Source organism: Hypanus sabinus, chromosome X1 (assembly GCF_030144855.1).
Source record: "Hypanus sabinus isolate sHypSab1 chromosome X1, sHypSab1.hap1, whole genome shotgun sequence".
NCBI lineage: Eukaryota > Metazoa > Chordata > Chondrichthyes > Myliobatiformes > Dasyatidae > Hypanus > Hypanus sabinus.
In genome coordinates, this window is record NC_082738.1 from 27,680,571 (window position 1) to 27,705,911 (window position 25,341).

The 25,341-nt window shown below is 45.0% G+C and overlaps 1 protein-coding gene across 2 annotated transcripts in view; it reads left to right on the top strand.

Moving 5' to 3' along the window:
• The window catches only part of LOC132384726 (activin receptor type-1-like), a 119,026-nt gene extending 99,014 nt beyond the window's left edge, over positions 1-20,012 (top strand). For both annotated transcript variants that reach the window (XM_059956139.1, XM_059956138.1), the window contains exons 11-12: positions 6,209-6,339; positions 13,912-20,012. In XM_059956139.1, coding sequence (XP_059812122.1) covers positions 6,209-6,339; positions 13,912-14,055 — 275 coding nt within the window. In that variant the 3' untranslated portion in view covers positions 14,056-20,012. The remainder of the gene's footprint in view (positions 1-6,208; positions 6,340-13,911) is intronic.
• The last annotated feature ends 5,329 nt before the right edge of the window (positions 20,013-25,341 follow it).

Below are 25,341 nucleotides of genomic sequence, written 5' to 3' on the forward strand. Positions count from 1 at the left end.
CCAGGGTTCTATAGAGCTGCAGAGTTGTCTTGCGGCTCTTGAACTCAGTCCCCCAGCTAATGAAGACCAGCACATCATACACCTTCTAAGCTACCCTATCAACTTGTGCAGCAACCTTGAGGGATCTATGGGTATGGACACTGTGATCCTTCTGTTCCACCACATTGCCAAGAATTCTACCATTAACCTTGCACCAGATGCAGAATGGCCTCTCCTCTAGATTCCTGTGTAAGTACTTTGTCAGGTATCCTTTCTGGACACACTTATCAAATTCTGCCCCATCCATATATTTTGTACCAAGGGGGTGCCAATCAATATTAGGGAAGTTGAATTCCCCATGACAAAACCCTGTTAGTTTTGCACCTTTCCAAAATCTACCACCTAATACTTTCCTCAGTGTTGCCCACTATGGGGGGGTGTCTATGGCTACTCCCAGTAGAGTGATTTCTCCCTTCCTGTTTCTGACTTCCACTCACACTGACTCAGTAACCAACACCTTCCCTTTCTGCAGCTGTGATACTGTCCCTGATTAGCAATGCCACTCCCCCATCTCTTCTACCTCCCTCCCTGTCCCTTTTGGAAACATCTAAACCCCAGTACATCCAGCAACAGCGAAGTCTCCGAAATGGTCACAATGTTGTAGCTCTACATTGTGACCTTTGGTCTGAGTTCATCACCCTTGTTCCTGATAATTCTTGCATTAAAATGAACACACTTTAACCCATCCACTGACTGCAGTTTTGCCATATTAACTGCCTATCCTTCCTCATAGTATCTCTAAACGCTGTACACCGACTGCCCCATCCTTTGACCTATCACTCCAGTTCCCATCCCCCTGTCAAACTAGTTTAAACAGTCCCAAACAGCTTGAGCAAATCTGCCTGCAAAGATATTTGTCCCCTTCATGTTCAGGTATAATTCATTCTCTTTGTACTGGTTATCCCTCCCGTAAATGATCCAAGAACCTGAAGCCCCATCCTCTGCACCAGTTCCTCAGCCACACATTCATCTGCCAAATCATCCTTTTCTCACCCTCACTGGCATGTGGCTCAGGCAGCAATCCAGAGATTACTACACAGGATGTTCTGCTTTTCAGCTTTCTACCCAGCTCCCTACATTCTCTCCCCAGAACCACCTCCCTTTTCCTACCTATGTCATTGGTTCCAATATGTACCACAACTTTTGGCTGCTCACCCTCCCCCTTTAGAATGCTGTGGACACGATCCACATCCCTGACTCTGGCGCCTGAGAGGCAACACACCACCTGGGTGTCTCCTCATGTTCACAGAATCTGCTGTCTGTTCCCCTAACCCTATCTCCGCCGCAGTCCTCGTCTCAAACTCTCCCCCCCTCCCCCACACACACACACATCCCTCTGAGCCAGAGAACCAGAGAACTGGTCGCTGTGGCTTTCCTCTGTTAGTCATCCCTGCCAACAGTGTCCACTTGTTATTGAGGGAAACAGCCATGGGGTTAATCTGCACTGTCTGCCTATTCCAATTCCCTGTCCTGACAGTTTACCCAGATACCTGCCTCCTGCCACTTAAGTTCAGTTCAAAGTTCAAAGTAAACTTATCATCGAAGTACGTACACTGTACGTCACCATATACCACCCTGAGATTCATTTTCACAGTGGACACAGCAGAATCAGTGAGAAACTCCTTACGAGTGAGGCAAGGAACAGAAGGATTATACAGAATAATACGTGGCTGAGAGGATGGTGCAGGAGGGAGGGCTTCAGGTTTTTAGATAATTGGGCTTCGTTCCAGGGAAGGTGGGATCTGTTCCGAAGGGATGGTTTACACCTGAACTGGAGCGGTACTAACATTCTTGCAGGAAAATTTGCGAGTGCTTCTCGGGGGGGTTTAAACTAAATTTGCAGGGGGCAGGGATCCAGAATGTGAGAGAGGATAGCGAGATGAAGAATAAAGGACAGGTGGGGACTACACGGTTCCGGAATATTAAGTGTGTAGTAGAGAACGGTGAGGCGGAACAAGTGATAAGGAGGACACATGTACAGAGGGATGGTCTGACGGAACATGGAGTTAAATGTGCAGAAAGACTAAGTAAATTTAGGAAGGACAACAAAATTCAAGGGGCGAATAGCCCGATGGGAGTTCAGGGAGCTGGGTTAAGCACAATAGGCAGCGATTCAAACAGAGAGAGGAGAAATGGGCTAAAAATTCTATATCTGAATGCACGAAGTGTCAGAAATAAGGCGGATGAGCTTGAAGCTCAGGTGCGAATGGGTAACTATGATGTTGTTGGGATAACGGAGACATGTCTGCAGGGAGACCAGACCTGGGAAATGAATGTACAAGGCTATACATGCTATCGTAGGGACAGAAATGTGGGCAGAGGGGGTGGGGTGGCCCTGTTTGTGAGGAATGAGATTCAGTCCTTTGCAAGGGGGACATAGGATCAGGAGAAGTAGAGTCTGTGTGGATAGAACTGAGGAACAGGAAGGGCAAAAAGACCCTAATGGGTGTTGTCTACAGGCCACCAAACAGTAGCATGGATATTGGATGCAAGTTGAATAGGGAGTTAACATTGGCATGTGGCAAAGGTAATGTCACAGAAATTATGGGGGATTTCAACATGCAGGTGAACTGGGAGAATCAGGTTGGTGCTGGACCCCAGGATAGGGAGTTTGTAGAGTGCCTACGGGATGCATTCTTGGAACAGCTTGTACAAGAGCCGACCAGGGACAAGACTATTCTGGATTTACTGTTATGTAATGAACAGGATTTGATAAGCGATCTTGAAGTAAAGGAGCCATTAGGAGGTAGTGATCATAATATGATAAGTTTTTATCTGCAATTTGAGAAGGGTAAGGGCAGATCGGAGGTGTCAGTGTTGCAGTTGAACAAAGGAGACTATGGAGCCATGAGGGAGGAGCTGGCCAAAGTTAACTGGACGGATATCCTAGCAGAAAAGACAGTGGAACAGCAATGGCAGGTATTCTTGGGAATAATGCACAAGGTGCAAAATCAGTTCATCCCCCAGAGAAGGAAGGATTCAAAGGGGAGAAAGGGGCCACACTGGTTGACAAAAGAAGTCAGAGATTGCATAGCATTAAAAAAAAAGAAGTATGACAGAGCTAAGGTGAGTTGGGAGACATGATTGGGAAATTTTTAAGGAACAACAGAACTTAACTAAAAAGGCAATATGGGACAAAAAATGAGGTACAAATGCAAGCTAGCCAGGAATATAACGGAGGATAGCAAAAACTTTTTTAGGTATGTGAAGAGAAAGAAAATAGTTAAGAACAATGTTGGGCCCTTGAAGAATGAATTGGGTGAAATTGTTATGGGAAACAGAGAAATGGCAGAAGAATTTAATAAGTTCTTTAGATCTGTCTTCACTAGGGAAGATACAAGTAATCTCCCAGATGTATGGATGGGCCAAGGACATGGGGTAACAGAGGAAATGAAACAGATTGACATTAGGAAGGAAACGGTGATGAGTAGACTGATGGGACTGAAGGCGGACAAATCCCCAGGTCCAGATGGTCTGCATCCTAGAGTACTAAAGGAGGTGGCTCTGGAAATTGCGGATGCATTGGTAATCATTTTCCAATGTTCCTTAGATTCAGGATCAGTTCCTGAGGATTGGAGAATGGCTAATGTTATCCCGCTTTTTAAGAAAGGAGGAGGGAGAGAACAGAGAACTATCATCCTGTCAGCCTAACATCAGTAGAGGGGAAGATGCTAGAGTCCATTATTAAAGATGAATTAGTGGCATATCTAGATAGCAGTGATAGGATTGGGCCGAGCCAGCATGGATTTACCAAGGGCAAATCATGCTTGACTAATCTATTGGAGTTTTTCGAGGATGTAACCAGGAAGTTAGACAAGGGAGATCCAGTGGATGTAGTGTACCTTGATTTTCAGAAGGCATTTGATAAGGTCCCACATAGGAGATTGGTGGGTAAAATCAGAGCTCATGGCATTGGGGGGGGAAGATATTGACATGGATAGAAAACTGGTTGGCAGATAGAAAGCAAAGGGTAGAGGTGAATGGGTGTTTCTCAGAATGGCAGGTGGTGACTAGTGGGGTGCCACAGGGCTCGGTATTGGGACCACAGCTGTTTACAATTTACATCAACGATTTAGATGAAGTTTGCTGATGATACTAAACTGGGTGTCAGTGTGACATGTGATGAGGATGTTAGGAGAATTCAGGGTGACTTGGATAGGCTGGGTGAGTGGGCAGATACTTGGCAGATGACGTTTAATGTGAATAAGTGTGAGGTTATCCACTTTGGGAGTAAGAACAGGAAGGCAGATTATTATCTGAACGGTGTAGAGTTAGGTAAGGGAGAAATACAAAGAGATCTAGGAGTCCTTGTTCATCAGTCACTGACGGTGGCAGCAGGCAGTGAAGAAGGCTAATGGAATGTTGGCCTTTATTACAAAGGGAATTGAGTACAAGAGCAAGAAAATCCTCTTGCATTTGTATAGGGCCCTGGTGAGACCACACCTGGAGTATTGTGTACAGTTTTGGTCTCCAGGGTTAAAGAAGGACATCCTGGCTGTAGAGGAAGTGCAGCGTAGATTTACAAGGTTAATTCCTGGGATGTCCGGACTGTCTTACGCGGAGAGGTTAGAGAGACTGGGCTTGTACATGCTGGAATTAAGGAGATTGAGAGGGGATCTGATTGCAACATATAAGATTATTAAGGGATTGGACAAGATAGAGGCAGGAAATATGTTCCAGATGCTGGGAGAGTCCAGTACCAGAGGGCATGGTTTGAGAATAAGGGGTAGGTCATTTAGGACAGAGTTAAGGAAAAACTTCTTCTCCCAGAGAGTTGTGAGGGTCTGGAATGCACTGCCTCGGAAGGCAGTGGAGGCCAATTCTCTGGATGCTTTCAAGAAGGAGCTAGATAGGTATCTTATGGATAGGGGAATCAAGGGATATGGGGACAAGGCAGGAACCGGGTATTGATAGTAGATGATCAGCCATGATCTCAGAATGGCGGTGCAGGCTCGAAGGGCTGAATGGTCTACTTCTGCACCTATTGTCTATTGCCTACTGTCTAAACTACACACAAAGACTGACAGACAAATAATGTGCAAAATAAGACAAAGTGCAAATACAAAAAAAATCAAATAAAAATAATTATAATAATACTGAGTCCTTGAAAGTAAGTCCATAGGTTGTGGAATCAGTTCAGTGTTGAGGCAAGTGAAATTATCCACATTAGTTCAGGAATCTGGTGCTTTTAGGATAATAACTGTTCCTGAACCTGATGGTGTGGGACCGAAGGCTCTTGTACCTCTTTCCTGATAGCAGCTGTGAAAGGAGAGCCAGGCCTGGATGGCAGAAGTCCTTGATGATGGATGATGCTTTCTAGTGTCAGTGCTCATTGTAAATGCGTTCAATTGTGGAGAGGGTCTTCTCCTGTGATGGACTGGGCTGATATTTTTTGTAGGCTTTTCTGTTCAAGAGCACTGATGTTTCCATACCAGGGTGTGAAGCAACCAGTCACCGTGCATCTATAGAAGTTTGTCAAAGTATTAGCTGCCAAAAGCTACGTAAACATATAAGGAAGTAGAGGCACTGCTGTGTCTTCTTTGCAATGGCAGCTACATGCTGGTCTCAGCACAGAATCTCTGATACAGTAATGCAAGGAATTTAAAATTTCTGACCCTCTCCACCTCTGATCCCCCAATGAGGACTGGCTCATAGACCTCCTGCTTCTTATTCCTGTAGTCATTAATCAGCTCTATGGTTTTGCGGACTTTGAGCGAAAGGTAGCTGTTGTGGCACCACTCAGCCAGGTTTCCAATCTCTCTCCTATATGCCAATTCGTCACCACCTCTGATTCAGTCAGTGACAGTGGTGTCATCAGCAAACTTGAACAAGGCATTGGAGCTGTGTTTACCCTCACAGTCATAATGTAAAGTGAGTAGAGCAGGGGCTAAGCACACAGCCTTGTGGTGTACCTGTGCTGATGGAGATGTTGTTGCGAATCCAAAATGACTGACTTAGGAATGGCTACTCTCTTTGGCTCCTATCTACCAACTCCTCATCCTCCCATGTGAGCCTTAGGCCATACAGCTGCACCTTTGTGCCTCAGAGTTCAGGACTGATAAATTCGCATTGCTCTGCTGATGCAAGAGATCATTCACAGGACAAAAGCAGTGATCAGTTTTGAACATATGACTAAAGCCTCCTTAATTGTTCTTTGTGTTGGAAACAGGAATCACAGAAGAGTACAAGCCTCCATTTTATGACTTGGTTCCCACTGACCCCAGCTTTGAAGACATGAGGAAAGTCGTCTGCACTGATCAGCAACGACCCAACATCCCCAACAGATGGTTTTCTGATCCGGTATGTATCTGCTCCTTTTCTTCGGCATTCCCTGATTTGAAGGACTTTGCTCTCTTGTTAAAGTTCAAGTTCGCAATGGCCATTGGTGTGGAGTGTGCCCATTCACCCTGTGACTGTGTGGGTTTCCTCTGGCAGCTTTGGTTTTTCCCATATCCCAGAGACGGACGGTTTGGGGGGTTAATTGCCTGCTGTAAATTGCCTCTGGTGTGTGGGAGAGGGGTAAAATCTGGCTGGGGTTGATGGGAACATGGGGACAATAAAATGGTTTCAGTGTAAATAGTTGGTTGATGGTCAGCACAGACTCAGTAGGCCAGAGAGCCTGTTTCTGTGATGTAACTCTATGAGGAAAATGGTTACGCGCAAACATCTGCTCCAGTGGGATGTGTTTACATTGCAGCTTTCTTTTGTAATTAAGCATTGCAAGTTGTTTCAAAGCCACGTTACTAAACAAAATTTGACACCAGGCCGCATCATGAGATATGAGGGCCAATAGCCAAGGTCTGGGTCAAAGAAGTAGCCTATAAGAGGCAGTGTAGAGGAAAAGACAAATTCAAGATGTTGGGGTCTGAGCTGATGAAGGCATAGCCACCAATGCTGGAACTAGGAATGACCTAGCAACAAATTTAGATGGTTTCGAAGATGGAAGGCTACTGAAATTAACAAAGATATCAAGGGCAATGTTAAATTGAGTTGTTGGTGGGTCCTGGAGTTGGAGGTCTGTGTGGACAGGAGGAATGAGTTCTTGTGACCCCCTGAGACCGGAGTTCATTGGCGAGACTGGAGTTCGAGGCCTAGTATTTGGTGATCAGCAGATGCTGAGGATCAACGCCAAAGGGTTGAATTAGAAGTCCAGGTTCGTTGACCAGAGCCGAGCCTGCAAATCTCCATGAGTCCGCTGGGGATGTCGATGGCCAGTGCTCTACAGGCCCGAGTCTGTGTCCACTGAAGGCTGCAGGCTGCAGGCTGGAGGCCTATTCTGGGGATAAAGGACTGTGTATGGGAGCGGGTGGGAGGGAGGAACAGGGCTTGTTTTTGCCTTTGTTGTTTTGTTGTTTGTTGTGTTCTGTGTTGTTCTGCTGAGCATTGTGGGGATACTATGTTGGTGCCGGAAAATGCGCACCTCTCGATCACGAATCTGCCACTTTTGTCCATTAAGGCACCCAAAATTGTTACAGACATTGAATGGGTAACAGAGTCATAGGGTGAAGGAGTTATGCAACAGGCTTAGCTCATCTGTGGCAAACAAGTTGCCTCACTCAGTGAGTCTCATTTACCTGCATTTGTCCCGTATCCCTCTGAACCTTTCCTATCCACAAACCCATTCAAATAGCTTCAAATATAATTGCACTTGCCCCCTACCACTTCCTCTTCCATATACTCACCAGCTCTGTGTGGAAAAGTTGTCCCTCAGCTCCTTTTAAATCTTTCTCCTCTCATGTTAAACCTAACCCTTGTATTTTTAGACTCCCCTACCTTGGGAAAAAGACTGACTATCCAGCTTATCTATGCCCCCCATGATTTTATAAACCTCTATAAGCCTCCGAGACTCCAGGGAAAATGCACACAGCATATTCAGTCTCTCTCTGTAACACATGTCCGTCAGCCCTGTAACATCCTTGTAAGTCCTTTTCACACACAGGGCAACCAGAACTGCACACAGCACTCAGAGAACATAGAACGAGGAACAGGCCCTTCAGCCCACAATGTCTGTGCTGACCATGATGCTAAATTAAATCAACATGCGTCAGTTTAACAGCTTCTTAAACACCACCAGCACCCCTGGCAGCCTGTTCCAGGCACCCACCATTCTCAGTGAGGAAGAAAAACTTGTCTTGCGCATCTCCTTTAACATTTCACCTCTCACCTTAAATGCATGTCATCTAGTACTTGACGTTTCTACCTGGGGGAAAAGATTCAACCTCTCCTTATAGCCTCAAATCCAGGCCGAACAGAGCATATCTCCTCTTTACCCCCTCCAGAGCCTCTATATCCTTCATGTCATGAGATCAACCAGAATTGCATACAGCACTCCAGGCACGGCCCAACTAAAGCTCTATACAGCTGCAAAACTGCCTCCTCACTCAGCCAAAGAAAGATGGCACAAATGCCAATGACTGACTGTGCCTCAGTAACATTAACAATGGAATAAGTACTGATGCACTTGCCTGCTCTTCTTCGAATATTGTCACGGGATCGTTCCATTTACCTGAGGGGGCAGGTGGAGCCGTTGTGCAGAATCTCCTGTGAAAGATGCCACCTCCCAACTGTCAATGGTCCCACAGAGCTGGACTCTGTCCTCAGGCCTCAGGAGTTGGAGTTCAGCCTGAGCCCTTCTGACTCAGGACATACCCAATCAGAGTGGGCAGAAAAGGGTATTGCCAGGACTAGAGGTTCGCCAGGCTAGACGTTTATTCCTTAGAACCTAGGAGAATGAGAGGCAATCCTACTAAAGTGTTTAAATTGATGAGAGGCACTGACGGTATTGTCCCAAGGTAGGAGAACCTAAAACTAGGGGTCATAGGTTTAGGTGAGAGGAGGAAGATCTAAAAGGGACCTGAGGGACAAAGTTTTCACACAGTGGGTGGTGAGTTTAGCGAACTGCCCGAGGATGTGGTTGAGCCTGGTACAATAATATTATTTAAGAAGCACTTGGGTGGTACATGGAGGGTCTAGACTCGGAATGCAGGAAACTGGGACTAGCTGTGTATTGCACCATGGCCAACATGGACTAGTTGAACTGAAGAGCCCACATCCATATGATTCAATGTGCCCTACTTCGAATATAACGACAGACAAAAACGTCACTCTCTGACTTTGCTGACCTGCAGCCTGCTAACTTGGAACTGGTCAATGCTTCCTCCCAATCAGACCCACACAACAGGCATTCTCTGTTCAAGTATCATGTTGCCAAACCTTTTGTCCATTCTTCCCTGTACCCTTTTTATACTAGAGTGACCAGATTTATCCACAGTACAGATGAACCAGGTTTGACATGCAAATTAAGGATATACTGCTGAGGCTTTATAAGGCAATGGTCAGACCACACTTGGAGTATTGTGAGCAGATTTGGGCCCCTTATCTAAGAAAGGATGTGCTGGCAGTGAAGATCCAGAGGAGGTTCCTGAGAATGATCCTAGGAATTAAAGGGTTAACACGTCAGGCAAGGTTGATGGCCCTGGGCCTGGAATTGCTAAAGTTTAGAAGAATGAGGGGGGGGGGGGTTGCTCAATGAAACCTATCAAATATTGAAAGGCCTAGATAGAGTGCACTTGGAGCAGGTGTTTCCTATCGTGGGTGAGTTTACGTCCAGAGGGCACAGACTCAGAATAGAAGGACATCCCTTTAGAACAGAGATGAGGAGGAATTTGTTGAGCCAGAAAGTGGTGAATCTGTGGAACTCATTGCCACAGACACATGTGGAGGCCAAGTCATTGCGTAGGGTGAAAGTGGAGCTTGATAGTTTCTTGATTACAGTTGAAAGGGTGTCAAAGGTCATGGGGAGAAGGCAGAAGAATGGAGTTGAGAGGGATGATAAATCAGCCATGATGGAATGACAGAGCAGACTCAATGGGCCAAATGGCCTAATTCTGCTCCCATGTCTTATGATCTTATAGTCTTAATATACCACGTCCTCCATAATTGCTTGCTACATTTGACTTGTGTACAAGAATACTCCTTGAACATCAACACTACATGCACCTGTTCCCCTTTTCCTTCTTTTCAGACTCAAATTCAGATTTAGTTTGGATTTATTTCTCACGTGTACATTGGCCCAGTCCATCACGGGTAATGCTGTCCCCACCATTGAACACACCTACATGGAGCCCTGTGACAGGAAAGCAGCATCCATCATCAAGTACCCCCACCACACAGATCACGCTCTCCTCTCACTGCTGCCATGAGTAAGACCTCAGGACCCACACCACCAGGTTCAGGAACAGTTATTACCTCTCAACCATCTGGCTCTTGAACCAAAGGGGATAACTTCACTTTTCCCATAACTGAACTGTTCCCACAACCTATGGACTCACTTTCAAGAACTCTTCATCTTGTGTTCTTTATATTTATTGCTTATTTATTATTATTGTTTCTTTTTTTCTTTTTGTATTTGCACAGTTTGTTGTCTTTTACACACTGATTGTTTGTCCAGTTGGGTGAGGTCTTTCATTGATTCTACTGTGTTTCTTGTATTTACTGTGAATGCCTGCAAGAAAATGGATCTCAGGGTTGCATATGGTGATATTTATGTAGCTTGATAATAAATTTACTTTGAACTTTAAACATACAGTGAAATGTGTCATTTTTGTCAACAACCAGTACAACCTAAGGATGTGCTGGGGGAAGCCCAGAAGTGTCACCACAGATGCCCACACCAACATAGCACACCCACAATGCTCGGCAGGACACAGCAAACAACAAAACAACGTCAAAGCAAGCCTCTTTCCTCCAACTCCAGGAGAGACCTCCAGTCTCCTTGCCCTTCTTGTCCACAGAGGCAGTGCATTTTGTCTACAGTGGTGGAGAGAGGGAGTGTTTAGGCTGATGGGTAGGGAGCCGATTGAATGACCTACTTTCTACTGAATAGCTTGGAGCATCCTGAGAGTTTTTGGAGCTCTACCCATCCAGGCATAAGAACATAAGAGATAGGAGCAGGAGTAGGCCAATCGGCCCCTCAAGCCTGCTCCGCCATTCAGCAAGATCATGGCTGATCCAATCTTAACTCTAGTTTTCACCAAGTCCCACAAGGCAACAGTGCCAACCAACAGGACACCATGCCGCCCATTTTATTTTATTATTCATCCCGCCCAAACCCATGTGATCACCCGGGGGGAAACCGATTTGCCAATTGAGGAGAAAAAATCTGGAAAATTCCTCTCTGACCCATCCAGGCTATCGAAAAGTGGCCCAGGAGATCACATGGCTGATCTAAACCTAGCCTCATGTCCACTTACCTGCTCGCTCACCGTATCCCCTAATGCCATTTTTATCCAGGAAAATGTCTATCTCCGTTTTGAATTTATTGAGTGTAGTAGCTTCCACAGCTCTCTGGGGCAGTAAATTCCACAGCCCTACTACCCTCTGAGTGAAGAAATTTCTCCGCATCTCAGTCCTGGAACGACATCCCCTTATTTTAAGATTATGCCCCCTAGTCCTAGTTTCACCCATCATTGGGAACATTCTCCCCGCATCCACCTGATCAAGCCCCTTCACAATCTTATATGTTTCAATAAGATCGCCTCTCATTCTTCGGAACTCCAATGAGTAGAGTCCCAATCTACTCAACCTCTCATCATACATCAACCCACCCATCCCCGGAATTAACCTAGTGAACCTTCTCTGCACTGCCTCGAGAGCCAGTATGTCCTTTCTTAAATATGGACACCAGAACTGCAGGCAGTACTCCAGGTGTGGTCTCACCAATACCCAGTACAACTGCAGTAAGACCTCCCTGTTCTTATACTCCATCCCCCTAGCAATAAAAGCCAGCATTCCATTGGCCTTCTTGACCACCTGCTGCACTTGCATACTAACTTTTTGTGTTTCCTGCACCAGGACCCCCAGATCCCTTTGCACAGAAGCACTTTCCGGTTTCTCTCCATTTAGATAATAACTAAATGCAGGTAGGGAGTGTTCTGTCACACACCTAGCTATGTTTCGCAGCTGTTGGAAGTGCTTTAGGGGAGTCGAGCCATGACTTGCTCTCATGGTAATGTATTAACTGGTTGGGTTAGTTAAGCTTTTGGTCAGTAGTCATTCCTCAGATGTCGATAGCAGAGCCTCTGTGACAGAGATGTTGCTGAATATCATGGGGAAGGTTATTGCCCAGAACTTTTGTGACATGGATGTTACTTGCTTTACTGAGGAATTTCTCAGGAGATCTATCCTGGGCCTAACATATGATGCAATTACAAAAAAGGCATGTCAACAATTAAATTTCTTCAGGGGTTTGAGGAGATTTGGTACGTCACCTAAGACTCTAGCAGATTTCTACAGAAGTACTGTGGAGAGCATTCTGACTGGTTCCATCACCGACTGGTGTGGAGGAGCCAGTGCACAGGATCGGAAAAGCTGCAGAGGGTTGGAAACTCAGCCATGGGCTGAATATCTATCATGGGCACTAGTCTCCCCACCATCCAGGACATCTTCAAAAGTTGGTCCCTCAAGAAAGTGGCATACATCGTTAAGGACCCCCATCAGCCCAGACATTCCCTCTTCTCATTGCTACCATCAAGGAGGAGGTACAGGAGCCTGAGGACACACACTCAATGTTTCAGGAACAGCTTCTTCCCCTCTGCCATCAGATTTCTGAATGGACAATGAACCCATGAACACAACTTCACTATTGTTGCCCCCTTTTGCATTACTTATTCAATGCTTTTTTATATACTGTATATTTCTTTTTGTAATTTATGGTGCTTTTTATGTCTTGCACTGCATTGCTGCCACAAAACAACAAACTTCCCAACATATGTCAGTGATAATAAACCCAATTCTGAACGTAATCAGTGAACATCCCCACTTCTGACCTTGTGAGAGAAAGATGATGCAGCTGAAGATGGCTGGGTCAGGAACACTCTCATTGACCAGTTTACCAGGGTTCTACACTCAGCCAAATCCTGTGTTAACATTAAGGGCAGTCACTCACACCTCACCCCTGGAAATTAGCTCTTTGGTCCACATTCGGACCAAGGTTATAATAAGGACTGAAACTGTGTGGTCTAGCCCAGTGTAAAATGAGCATGGGTGAGCAAAATATTGACCACACTGACAAACCTTGCTACTTCTAGGCTTTTAGGTATTTCTAATTGGAGGTTCATTGGTTTCATTCACTGGTTTCTGATTTTCCAAGTAATATGCCATCTCTTTATATTACTTGGAAAATAGGATACCAGAGACTTATGTATGCTTATCTGGCTGGTTCATTTGCAAATTATAACCCAATACTGCAAATGTATTAATGTTTTGTCATTTGTCACAACCTCCTCAGTATTGACCCTATCCCCTAGTCTTGCTTCAGCCTCAAGTTGTACTTTTGATTTAAAATATGAATGGTGAATCAGATATCTGAACACTGATCCTTGTAGGATATCCAACTATTTTCTGTGGTTTAAATTATTTTCTATGTATTAATAATCTTGAATAGTGAACACATTTGTTTCCAAAAACCTTACATGCAGTTGTTACAATAATTAGTCATGTTTTTCTGTCAATAATTACAAACCAGTATCTAAAATGCCCAGATCATCAGCTTTATTTTTGTTTATTGTGTTCCATTTGGATGTGTGTGTCCTAAATTTCAAGTGTCAGGCTTCAAGCGTGGATTACTGACTTTGGGACGTTCTGGGCGATGATGAGGGCTACAGAAATGTAAACTGTTCTGTCCGCTGTCGGAGGAGTTTTTGCATCAGCCCACAAGGTGGCTGATCAGCAAAATCTTGAGAATATTCATCTCCCACAGTGTTACCATTTTGTATTCAAGAAAATATTGGCCTACTAGGGACAACGTTAAGGCCAACTTACTAACCACCAGCCTCTTTCCGTGAGCTTATGTTTCTTTCTTTTTTATTTTAGATTTTGTCCTCTCTTGCTAAACTGATGAAGGAATGTTGGTATCAGAGCCCCTCTGCTAGGCTGACGGCTCTCCGCATCAAAAAGACCCTAACCAACCTGGCCAATGCAGACATCACGCTGCACAAGCTCAAGCCAGACTGCTAACTCTTTTTAATTTGATCCTCAAAAGAAAAGCTCTTAAATCTCAGACAGCACCTGCCAGTTAATCCATCCCAGCCCTGACTAATGTCCTTCTAGCTTGCAAGCAAACACTCTCAAGCATCTGCTCCACGTTTGGATTCTGCTCCCAACTGACCCCGGACTGGAAAGAATGTGGGGATCAAGGCATTTTGGGGTCAAGCTTTGCAAGCTCTTAAACAAAGCTGTCAAGTGACCCCTCAAACACACAAGAAGAAGAAAGAACAAAAGAAATTCCTACATTGAAGTCCTACAGAAATCTCTCAGAGCAATTTGCACACTGCTGTGTTAAGTGTAGCACTTGCTGTAGTATTGGACTGACACAATGCACAGCAAGATTCCAGCATCCAATGAGGTACCACACATGGAGCTTTACTGGTGAGCTCAAAATAGATTCTATTGGATTATTATAGACTGTTGCCTTGCACTAAGAGGTCAGCAAACAGAATTATTCAGGACAGTTTTTACAGAGTATGCCACGAACAGCAGGAGCGGCGGTAAGGACTAATAGTGAATAGAATGCTGCTCAGGTTTTGTAAACATTTGACAGAAAACCTTGCTATAAGATAAGAAGGAAAAATCAAATGCATAATTACCATGGAGATTTTAATTACTATATACGTGTTTTATAGTCCTAATATAAACTTAAGTATTGTAATCAAAAGAATTCGTGCTGGTTTTCTTGACCTATGAAACCTGCAGCGTTGGCACTTCATGTTCAATGTCAGTGCTGAGTAACACCATCGAAGCCGTGAAAACCCCAGCACGAGTGGCTAACAATAGCCCAGCCTCACCAGACATCGGGCTTGGCCACATGTAACATCAGAACAGGGCACGGGACGAACGAGAGGGCTGAGGAATTTATATGGGGGTTTGGGGTGGCGCAGTAGCATAGTGGTTAGCCTAACACTACCACAGTGTCAGCGACCCGGGTTCAATTCCTGCCACCATCTGTCGGGAGCATGTACGTTCTCCCTGTGTCCACGTGGGTTTCCTCCAGGTGCTCTGGTTTCCTCCCACATTCCCAATTTGTATGGATTTGTGGAATAATTGGTCACATGGTGTAATTGGATGGTGAGGACACATCTGAGCACAGGAGTTCATCCTGGCACTGTAGACACTCGTGATTTGGGCCTCAGAGTCAACCCAAGGCACAAACTTTCCACATTACCTCTGGATCTACTCGAGCCAACAATTGAGTGGGACAGGCAGTATCTGTGGAGAGGACGGGGTCACGCACGTATCTCACAGCAAGGAACCTTGAAAAGCAGTTCACATGTTGCTAAAACACCCTGGGCTAAAAATTCAATGACTTAACACATTTGGGTGATTGTTTTTGACCTCTGTCTAAGTGGATGCTACATATTGCATGTTATAAACTCAAGAAGTTCTGCAGATGTTGGAAATCCTGGGTAACACACACAAAATGCTGGAGGAGCTCAGCAGGTCAGGGAGCATCTGTGGAGGGAAATAAACAGTCAGTGTTGCAGGCCGAGATTTTACGTTAGAACTGGAAGGGAAGGGGTTAGATGCCGGAATAAGAAGGTGAGGGAAGGGAAAGAGTACAAGCTGGAAGAGACCAGGTGAGGGGGAAGGTGAGTGACTGGGGAGAGGGGATGAAATAAGAAACTGGGAGCTGATAGGTGGAAAAGGTAAAGGGCTAAGACAAAGGAATCTGATAGGAGAGGAGAGTGGACCATGGGAGAAAGGGAAGGAGGAGGTGATAGGCAAACAAGGAGAAGAGTAGAGACATTGCACGTTATGGTCAACTGCAGCAAAATTCATACAGAGAGGCTGCTGGTAACACAGCAATGACTTGGCCAACACAGAGCATCACTGATGTTGCTGGTTCATTATTGTGGAAAGCTCACAAGCTTCAGGAAAGGCAGAGACACAAGAGTTGGAGGGTGAATCATCACAATCCACCAGATATCTTCAATGCCACAGGTAAGGTGGAGTTGAGGCGATGATACCCATCTTTTCCTATTGAGCACACTGCTGAAGAAAGGCAGACAACCAAATGACAGCATTGCATGTCAACGTCCAGCTTGACCAAGCTTAGGAGTATTTAGATGCTAACAGGCTTCCCTGAAAATTTCCCACACTCTCTTTAGCTTCTTTTACTAATTTATCCCGGTGTAATTATGGACCTTGGATGAGGGCTGGATAGACCCCAACTTTGGTGCTCACCGCAGTCACACGGCTGAGTGATAGCTGCCTTCTGAAATTGTGCCTTAAAGATGTCAAATGGCCGAGGCTGATGATGGGACTTTGACCAAGGTAGTTCATCAGCACCTTCAGAAGAGAAAGGAAATGGAATTTTTAATGGATCGGGAGACCAAGAGGAAGAATATCATAAAGAAAAAGGACTTTTAAAAAGGGCCAGAACCTGAGACTTACAATTAAAGCTGTGAAGGAAAGACTGATGTTTGTACAATGCCCTTTCTCAATCTCATGATATCCCAGTCAGATGACAATTGCTCAGGTACATAGTTCCTACACAGGTAAGCACGGTGGTGGAAAAGATCTTTGGCATACCGGCCTTCATCAGTCGAGTACAGGGAGTCGGGACGTCATGCTACAGCTGTACAAGGGGCTGCTGAGACCATGCTTGGAGTACTGTGCACAGTTCTGATCGCCCAGATACAGAAAGGATGTTGTTAGTTCGAAAGGGTGAAGAAACGATTCAGAAGGATGTTACCAGGACTGGAGGGCTTGAGATACAAGGAGGGACCAGATACACTGGGACTGTTTTCCCTGGAGTGAAGGAAACTGAGGAGTGACCTTTTAGAGGTTTACAAACTCATGAGGGGTATTAATAAGGTGGATGGTCACAGTCCTTTACCAGGTTAAGGGAGTCGAAAACTACAGGGCACAGGTTTAAGGTGAGAAGGGAAAAATTTAATAGGGACAAGGAGAGCAGGTTTTTCACACAGAGGGATGAAACAAGTTGCTAGCAGAAACGGCAGAAGTGGTCACGATAACATCATTTAAAAGATATTTGAACAGGTACATGGATCAGAAAGGTTTAGAGGGATATGGGCCAGATGTGAGGAAGTGGGACTGGCGTAGATGGGCAGCTTGGTCAGTGTGGACAGCTGGGCCGAAAGGCCTGTTTCCCGCTCGGTGGGTCTGCTGTTTCAGTGCCTCTTGCCACTAACAGGAGCTGGGCCAGCGATCCACCCTTGCACACACATTACCGCGCACAGACCTTTACAGTGGCAGAAAGCATTCCTCCTGCCAAGCAGTGAAACCGTGTTTTGAAATAATGATACTGCTGTTTACAACAGAATGCTTCAATTAATCTGTTAATAAAACTGGGGTTGAATTTACTGCTCATTCTCCACATTTACACCAGGGAACACACCTTTCCTGCAACACCTCCTAGCAGAGAAACAGCTCATGGCACTTTTCCAGGGGCTGGGTACAGCTGATTGGCTTTCATGCCAGGCCAGATGCCACAGCTAATAGAGCTGGCACCAGTTTACCTAATGTACACTGATTCTGCAGGCTGCCAGTTCTGGGGTAGGATTGCATACAACAACAGAATGGTAATATTGATGTGGGGGTGGGGGGCAGACTTATCAGTCAGATGTTAGAGACCCTGCTCCACAATGTAAATACAAGTGATCTTGGTTTTGTGGACAGTTTAACACACAATTGTCCATCTTGTCTATGTGGACTTCAAAAAAGCTTTTATCAAGGTCCAGAATGATCCAAAGATTGGATCGCATGGGATTCAGGGTGAGCTAGCTAACCAAACACAAAATTGTCTTGGAGGTAGGAGTCAGAGGAAGTTTGTGACCAGTGGTGTGCTGTTGTTTGTCATTTAGTTTTACAGTTTGGGTGAGAATGGAGTTGGCTTGGTTAATAAGTTTGCAGAAGACACCAAAATTGGTGTTGTGGTGGACAGTGAAGAAGATTATATAAGGTCACAAGATGTGGACTAAGGAATACCCACCTCTACAAACCCATCCCTTCTACAATCAGGATGTCACTACACCTCATATTACCAGCCATCCTCTGCTGAAGGACCCAATTGATGTGGTTCTGGGATAGCAGATGTACCCCTAATAACTCACGTGGACCTGGGGCAGACTGTGACTCCGACTCCCTGTGCTAAAAGAAAGAAGTGGGAGAAATAATTCAAACTTTCCCATTGCTTGTGATGTGTGGATGGACAGACACCCAGTGGTTCCTTTATTATGCATCTCCTGTACCTGAGAAAATGGCCACTGAGTGAATGTTCATGGTCTTCTGCTGCTGTAGCCCATTCACTTCCAGGTTTGATGTGTTGTGCATTCAGAGATGCTCTTCTGTGCACCACTGCTGTATCGTGTGATTATTTGAGTTACTGTCACTTTCCTGTCAGCTTGAACCAGTCTGGCCATTCTCCTCTGACCTCTCTCATTAACAAGGCGTTTTCACCCACAGAACTACCGCTCACTGGATGATTTTTTGTTTTTCGCACCATCCTCTTTAAACTCTAGAGACTGCTGTGCTGTTGTGTGTGAAAATCCCAGGAGATCAGCAGTTCCCGAGATACTCAAATCTCCCCATCTTTCACTAACAATCATTCCACGGTCAAAGTCACTTAGATCACATTTCTTTCCCATCCTGATGTTTGGTCTGAACAACAACTGAACCCTTTGACCATGCCTGCACACTTTTATGCAGTGAGCTGCTGCCACGTGATTGGCTGACTAGATATTTGCATTAACGAGCAGGTGTACCTAATAAAGTGGCCACTGAGTGTATATATTTTGTAAGATCACATTTGGTTCTCCCTAAGCCTAGCAGTTAAAGCACAAAGCATGGAGTGGTGGTCAGGTTTACAGAGTGAGATTTTGATTCATGTATTACAGCTGTATAGGGTCTTGGTGTTGCATTGGAGGCAGTCCAAAGGAGATTCACTAGGCCTGCTCCTGGGATGAGGGGGTTATCCACCAGGAGAGGCTGGATATTTTAGCTCTGTATTCTTTTGAGTTTAGGAGAATGAGGGGTGACCTTCTTGAAACATACTGAACAAGATCCTGAAGGGGATTGACAGGGAAGTTATTGAGGCGTTCCCACTCATGGGAGGATCTTAAACAAGGAGACAAGGTTTGGGGGTGGTCATTAAAATTGAGGTGCGCAGAAATTTCTTCTCTCAAAGAGGGGTGAATCTCTGGAATTCTCTGCCCTGCGGATGGTGGAAGCAGGGTTATTAGCAGTATTGAATATGTAGGTGGGTATACTTCTGAAAGGTTGGAGGGGATTGAGGGTGATGGGGACCTGCCACAGAAGAGAAGCTGAGGTCTGAGGTACGTCAGTACGATTTTATTAAATGACGGGGGAGACTTAAGGGGGCTGAATGGCCTATTCCTGCTGCTGATTTCTTGTGTTTTGTGTGATCTGTGCACCTTTAGCTGCCCAGAGTTGAAATAGCCATCAGGGTCTTCCAATCTTCTCAGGACCCCTGAGAACATGAGGGCTAGGGTCTCAGTGGAGGAGAAGGCCGCTGCAGAAATTCACCAGGATACCTGATTCTGACCAGTATCCAGTGACTTTTGACCTGTGCAAATGTGCAGAAATCAGCTGATGAGAGGACCGGCTGGGTTTTAGGTGTCGTAAATGAGTCCCAACTACCGCTGGCTTCATGACGAGAAGGCAATTGAGCTAAAGTTAAAGCTCCTACCATATTTAGTGAGAGAAATTATAAATCTAATTAATTCTTGAAAGTTTGCACATTCTTAATGTTCTGTGATGATGCTTGTGTGCAATTATATAAAAGAAACATCTATTTTGTCTGTATTATGTAATTACAATTAATCCCATAAATGTCATACTTAGAATATATTTTAATCAAAGCATTTCCACAGAAGTAATAAACCAGATTCAATCAGAAGAATGGAATAAAAGTTTGCTGCTTTACTTATGACTTCTTTTGGTTTTGCTTTTCCTTCCAACACCCACCGGCAGCTGTCTGTGAGTGAGTCTGTGCTGTTGTAGTAGTGGAGAAGACTGAAACAGGCCATTTGGTTCCCTCTGCTCCATGGCTTCATTTATGCCTTACCTCAGCCTCCCCCCTCTCTTCATGGGCCATTTTAAAAAAATGCATTCACTTACGGGACGTGGGTGTTGCCAGCTAAGCCAGCATTTATTGCCCATCCCTAGTTGCCCATATGCCAGTGATAATAAACCTGCTATCCACATGAACCTTTTCTGCACCATTTCTAGTTTCATGACATCTTTCATATAGCTGGATGACCAGAGCTACATGTGTGCTCTCACCAGCATCCTGTACAGCTGTAACATGATGTCCCAGCTCACAATAAAAGGACTTCCCTTTAGAAAAGTTAAAGTGCTACACCTCCTCCCTCACTACCATTCAGACATTTCACCTGTAAGTCTGTTGGGGTCATCTACTGTGTTCGGAGCTTCTAGTGTGGCCTCTTGTATATCGGTGACGTCTGATGTAGATGGGGGGACTGCTTCGCTGAGCATGTACGTTCCGTCCGCCAGAACAAGCCCGCCCATCACCTCCCTCTGGTGCCCCCTCCCCCTTTTTCTTTCTTCCATGGCCTTCTGTCTCTTTCACCAGTCAACTTCCCAGCTCTTTGCTTCATCCCTCCCCCTCCGCTTCACCTATGGCCTGGTGTTTCTCTCTTCCCTCTCCCCACCTTTCAAATCTACTCAGCTTTTTTTTTCCAGTCCTGCCGAAGGGTCTCAGCCCCAAAAGTCGATTGTACTCTTTTCCGTAGATGCTGCCTGGCCTGCTGAGTTCCTCCAGCATTTTGTGTGCGTTGCCGTGGAAGACCAGGGCAGCATTTACTATTCAGCCTCAAGGAAGTGTGCTTTCTCCTTGTTGCTACAGCCCCGAGAGTTGCCCACTCCAAGACACAGCACACTCAGGCACCAGAGTGATCCAATATCTCCCTGTGCACTGACTCAGCCTGGGACTTCAATCTCGGCAATGGGTATCAGTGGACAATTCCACCAGGAGAAAATTCCAGTCCTGTCATCCACCTGACACCCACACTCTCTGTCAGCGATACTTTGGAACAGCAGGAGAAACCATGACTAACTTTTCTTCCTCCTGACCCTGGAATGCTGAGTTTTATAATTGGCGACAGTGGAGAGGATGGCGTGAGTGGGGTGTGTATGCAGAGTTGCCATGCCTGGCAGTGCCTATATGCATCAAATAAGAAGGTAAAGTGGCAGCACCTGTGGAGAGAGAGAGACAAAGTTTTCTGTCAAAGACTTCCACCTGAATTTAAAAAAACAACACACAAGATACTTGAGGAACTCAACAGGTGAAGCAGCATCCGTGGGGGGGGGGGGGGGCGCGCAGGTGGACAGTTGATGTTTCGGGTCAAAACTCTTATCTGGACTCCAGCATCTGCATCTCTTATTCCTTCAAAAGATATAATAAAAAGTTTGCTTTAAGTTGCAGAGAGAGTGGCAGGAGGGATGGATGGGACAGAGAAAATATCTGTGATAGGGTTGCTATTGGGATGGGTTTTAGTGGGTGTCAGGTCAAATGAGTTAATGGAGACAGTCAGAAGGTGGTATCACAGACAAAGGGGCAATAAAACCATAAGGTATAGGACAGAGGTCGGCAACCTGCGGCTCCAGAGCCACATGCGGCTCTTTGATCTCTGTGATGCGGCTCCCCGTGGTTTGTTAGCTTTTGAAATGTAATTCGAAATTTTAAGATTATGGTGATCTTGTACAATCTGAAAACTTTGCGGAGACACCGTTTCCTGGCACATCCGAACCGGCTCACAATTAGCCACCGTTCCGGCTAAGGGAGATAGCCTACGGGGGTTTGTGAGTACGTGTCTTTTGGAGCATCCGCGCCCACGGGGACGGGTTGAGGGAGGCTTTAAAGCAAGGCTGTTTAGTTCGAATAAAGTTACCTTTGACTGCAGTCTTTATTTTAGCGCTGCGTGTAGCACACCGCTACAACGTGTTTTTTTATCGCTATTAATATACATCACCACTGCCAATGCCTGACACCCGCCAGTGCGCGCTTTCTTTTAATTCCTCGATCCAAGGTAGGCTAACTATGGAGTAACCTTCAACACAACGTCTTTTTTTTCGGAGTTCAAAATGTTTTTGTTGCATGCAGAAATGTAATTTCGTTTTCTCTGCAGGAGTTCATCAATTTCATAAATGCAACACATTATAGTTTGTTTATACATAGCATAAAGGCAAAAAAAAACCCGTTGTATGCAGTGTTATTTCATTTTGTGGCTCCCAGTGTTTTCTTTTCTGTGGGAAATGGGTCCATATTGGCTCTTTCAGTGGTAAACGTTGCCGACCCCTGGTATAGGAGCAGAATTAGGCCATTCAGCCCATCGAGTCTGTTCTGCCATATGATCATGCCTGATTTATTTTCCCCCTTAACCCCGTTCTCCTACGTTCTACCCGTAACCTTTGATGCCCTTACTAATCACGAACTTTTCAACCACTTTAAATATACCCAATGACTTGGCCTCCATAACAGTCTTTGGCAATGAATTCCACAAATCCACCACCCTCTGGCTAAAGAAATTCCTCCTCATCTCTGTTCTAATGTGACATCTTTCTATTCTGAAGCTGTGCCCTCTGGTCTTACAACTGTCCCACTGTTCAAAACCTCTCTCCAAGTCCACTCTATTGAAAACATCCTGTGATATGTTGCCAATAGCAGGGTCATAAGTAATATCTAGCAGGTCAGGTTGTGCACATGGGCACTGTTCCCTGATTGAATAGCCTTTGACAGCCACCATCTAGACACTGATTTAGACACATGGACAATAACTGCTTGCATTTGTACAGAAGGTGGTAAAACAGCACAGGTGACTACAAGGGAAGATAATCAAATAAACATTGACAACAGGCCATGTAGGGCGTTTCTGGGACTGAAAGCTTGGCCAAATGGTTGGGCTTAAATGTGCATCTTAAAGGAGGAAGGAGAAATAGTGAAGACTAGAGAGAGAATTGCAGAATCTTTGATCTTGACACCATTCAGGAAAAGGGTGAGGAGGGATCTTTATCATAATTACATGGGTTAGCGGGGGGGGCTTTGATAAGACATCCTTCAGTGCAATGGCAAGTGTGGGTGCTTGACTGGGAGGATTCAAGCAAGGGTTCCAGAGAAAATGCAGGCAGATTGTGTGTATGCACATACATGGGTGTATGTATGTTTGTGTGTGCGTGTTTGGGGAGAAGAAGGTGTGAAAAATTTTCAAGGACCTTGGAAAGGATAGTGAGGTTGGAAGTGGGACAGTGAGCTTGGCAGGAAAAAAGATCCATGTTCTTTCTTCAAGGAGAGGTGGACTCCTTGAGGATACAGAACAGTAACCAACATGGTCAACACCACACAAAATGCTGAAGGAACTCAGTAAGTCAGGCAGCAACTATGGAGGGGAATAAATAGTTGACGCTCTGGAAAGCAAAGGGGCAGAAGCCAGAATAAGGAGATGGGGGGGGGGGGGGGAGGGAAGGAGTACAATCTGGGAAGTGATAGGTGAGACCTAGAGAGGAGAGGTAAGTGAGTGGGTGAGTGATCTTTCCAAGTGCAAATGAACTTTACCAAAAATAAAGTACTGGTGTCTTTGCTCTAAGTCCATGCAGCCTTTCCAATTCTGTCAAGTGTTGAACGGGTATTTTGCAAGCAGTTGTACAGTACACTGACTATATAAAAAGGAAGATTAAACAGAATTTAACTACTTCAGAAGATGATCCCAACCATCAGTTGAAGTGTAAAGGTACTCTCACTGATCACACTTCCAGAGAAAGGAGTCCGATTCTTATCTGAGCTGGTGAAATCGCCTCAACGTGCATGAGAAACTAAAGTGGAGGAACCTACAGCTTTAACCAGAACACATCAGAGAAAGGCAATAGCAGAGATGTTCACACTTTCCACATGATTTGTTCTCCTGCGCTGGAACACCTTCACAACTGTTCAGGTGTTTTTGTGACCTCCAAGGATCTCACCATCACCTCCGCCATTCCATCATTCCACCTTCACCCTCTCAGTCACAGCTTTGCTCTCTAATTTACACCTTTCCACTCATTAACCAAAGCTCGTTTATTTACAGTACATGCTCACATTCTCATTAGTGGCATTGCTCTTTTCTCTACACCTTTCCCCCTTCAATCATCACTCCATTATTTACACCATACAACCATAAAACATATATCCAATGATTCTAGGCAATGAATTCCACAGATTCATCACCCTCTGGTTAAAGAAATTCTCCTCTTCTCTGTTCTGAATAGACTTTTCCTAGTCCGAGGTTGTGTCCTCTGGTCCTAGACTCCCCCCCCCCCCCCCCCCAACTTCAGGAAACATCCTCTCCATGTCAACTCTATCCAGGCCAATAGGTTTCAATGAGAACCCCGCTCATTCTGCAACACTCCACTGTGTGCAGGTCCAGAGCCATCAAACACTCTTTAATTCCCAGAATTATTCTTTTGAACCTCCTCTGGACTCTCTCCAATGCCAGCACATTCCCTCTTTGATAAGGGGCCCAAAACTGCTCACAATCTTCCAAGTGCGGTCTGACCAAAGTCTTATAAAGCCTCAGGCTACACCTTCAATTCAAACCATTGTTCTTTCAATCTCTCATTAATCCATTATATCTTCGTATTCCTGTTTATACCCTCCGCCACCACAATTGTACCAGTTCCATTATTTAAACCCTTCACATTTTCACCAACATGGTAACACATTTACACATTCACTCCTCCATTCACACCATTGAAGCTTTTATTTACACCTTTACAATGTCATTCACACCATCACAAGCACCAAACTTACACCATCACACTTGTATTCACACCATCACTTCACTTCTGCCTTCACTCAATCCTGCCATCATGTTTATTTATTCTTTCATCCTCCCAGTCACATGGTCACCTTTCTGTTCACATCTTCACAGCTTCACTTATGTGATCACTCCTTTACTCCCACCCTTTCATTCACACCATTGCACTTTAATTTGTGTGATTAAACTCTCATCCACACAATTACCCTTTTACAACAGCTTCATTTTACACATCATTGTGTCACTCATGTTGTTGCTTCTGAACTGAAATAATCCACACCGTTGACTCATCACTGACAGATTGCTGGAACTGTTCAATTTGACAGTGCAATGTGTTGTCATAAATGCAGGTCAAACTATGTGAAAATTGATGTTGTAAGATCCTTTCCCATCAGAAAACATGTTGACAGATATAATGTTCAAGTTGTCACACACTGTGTCTCCTATTTTATTT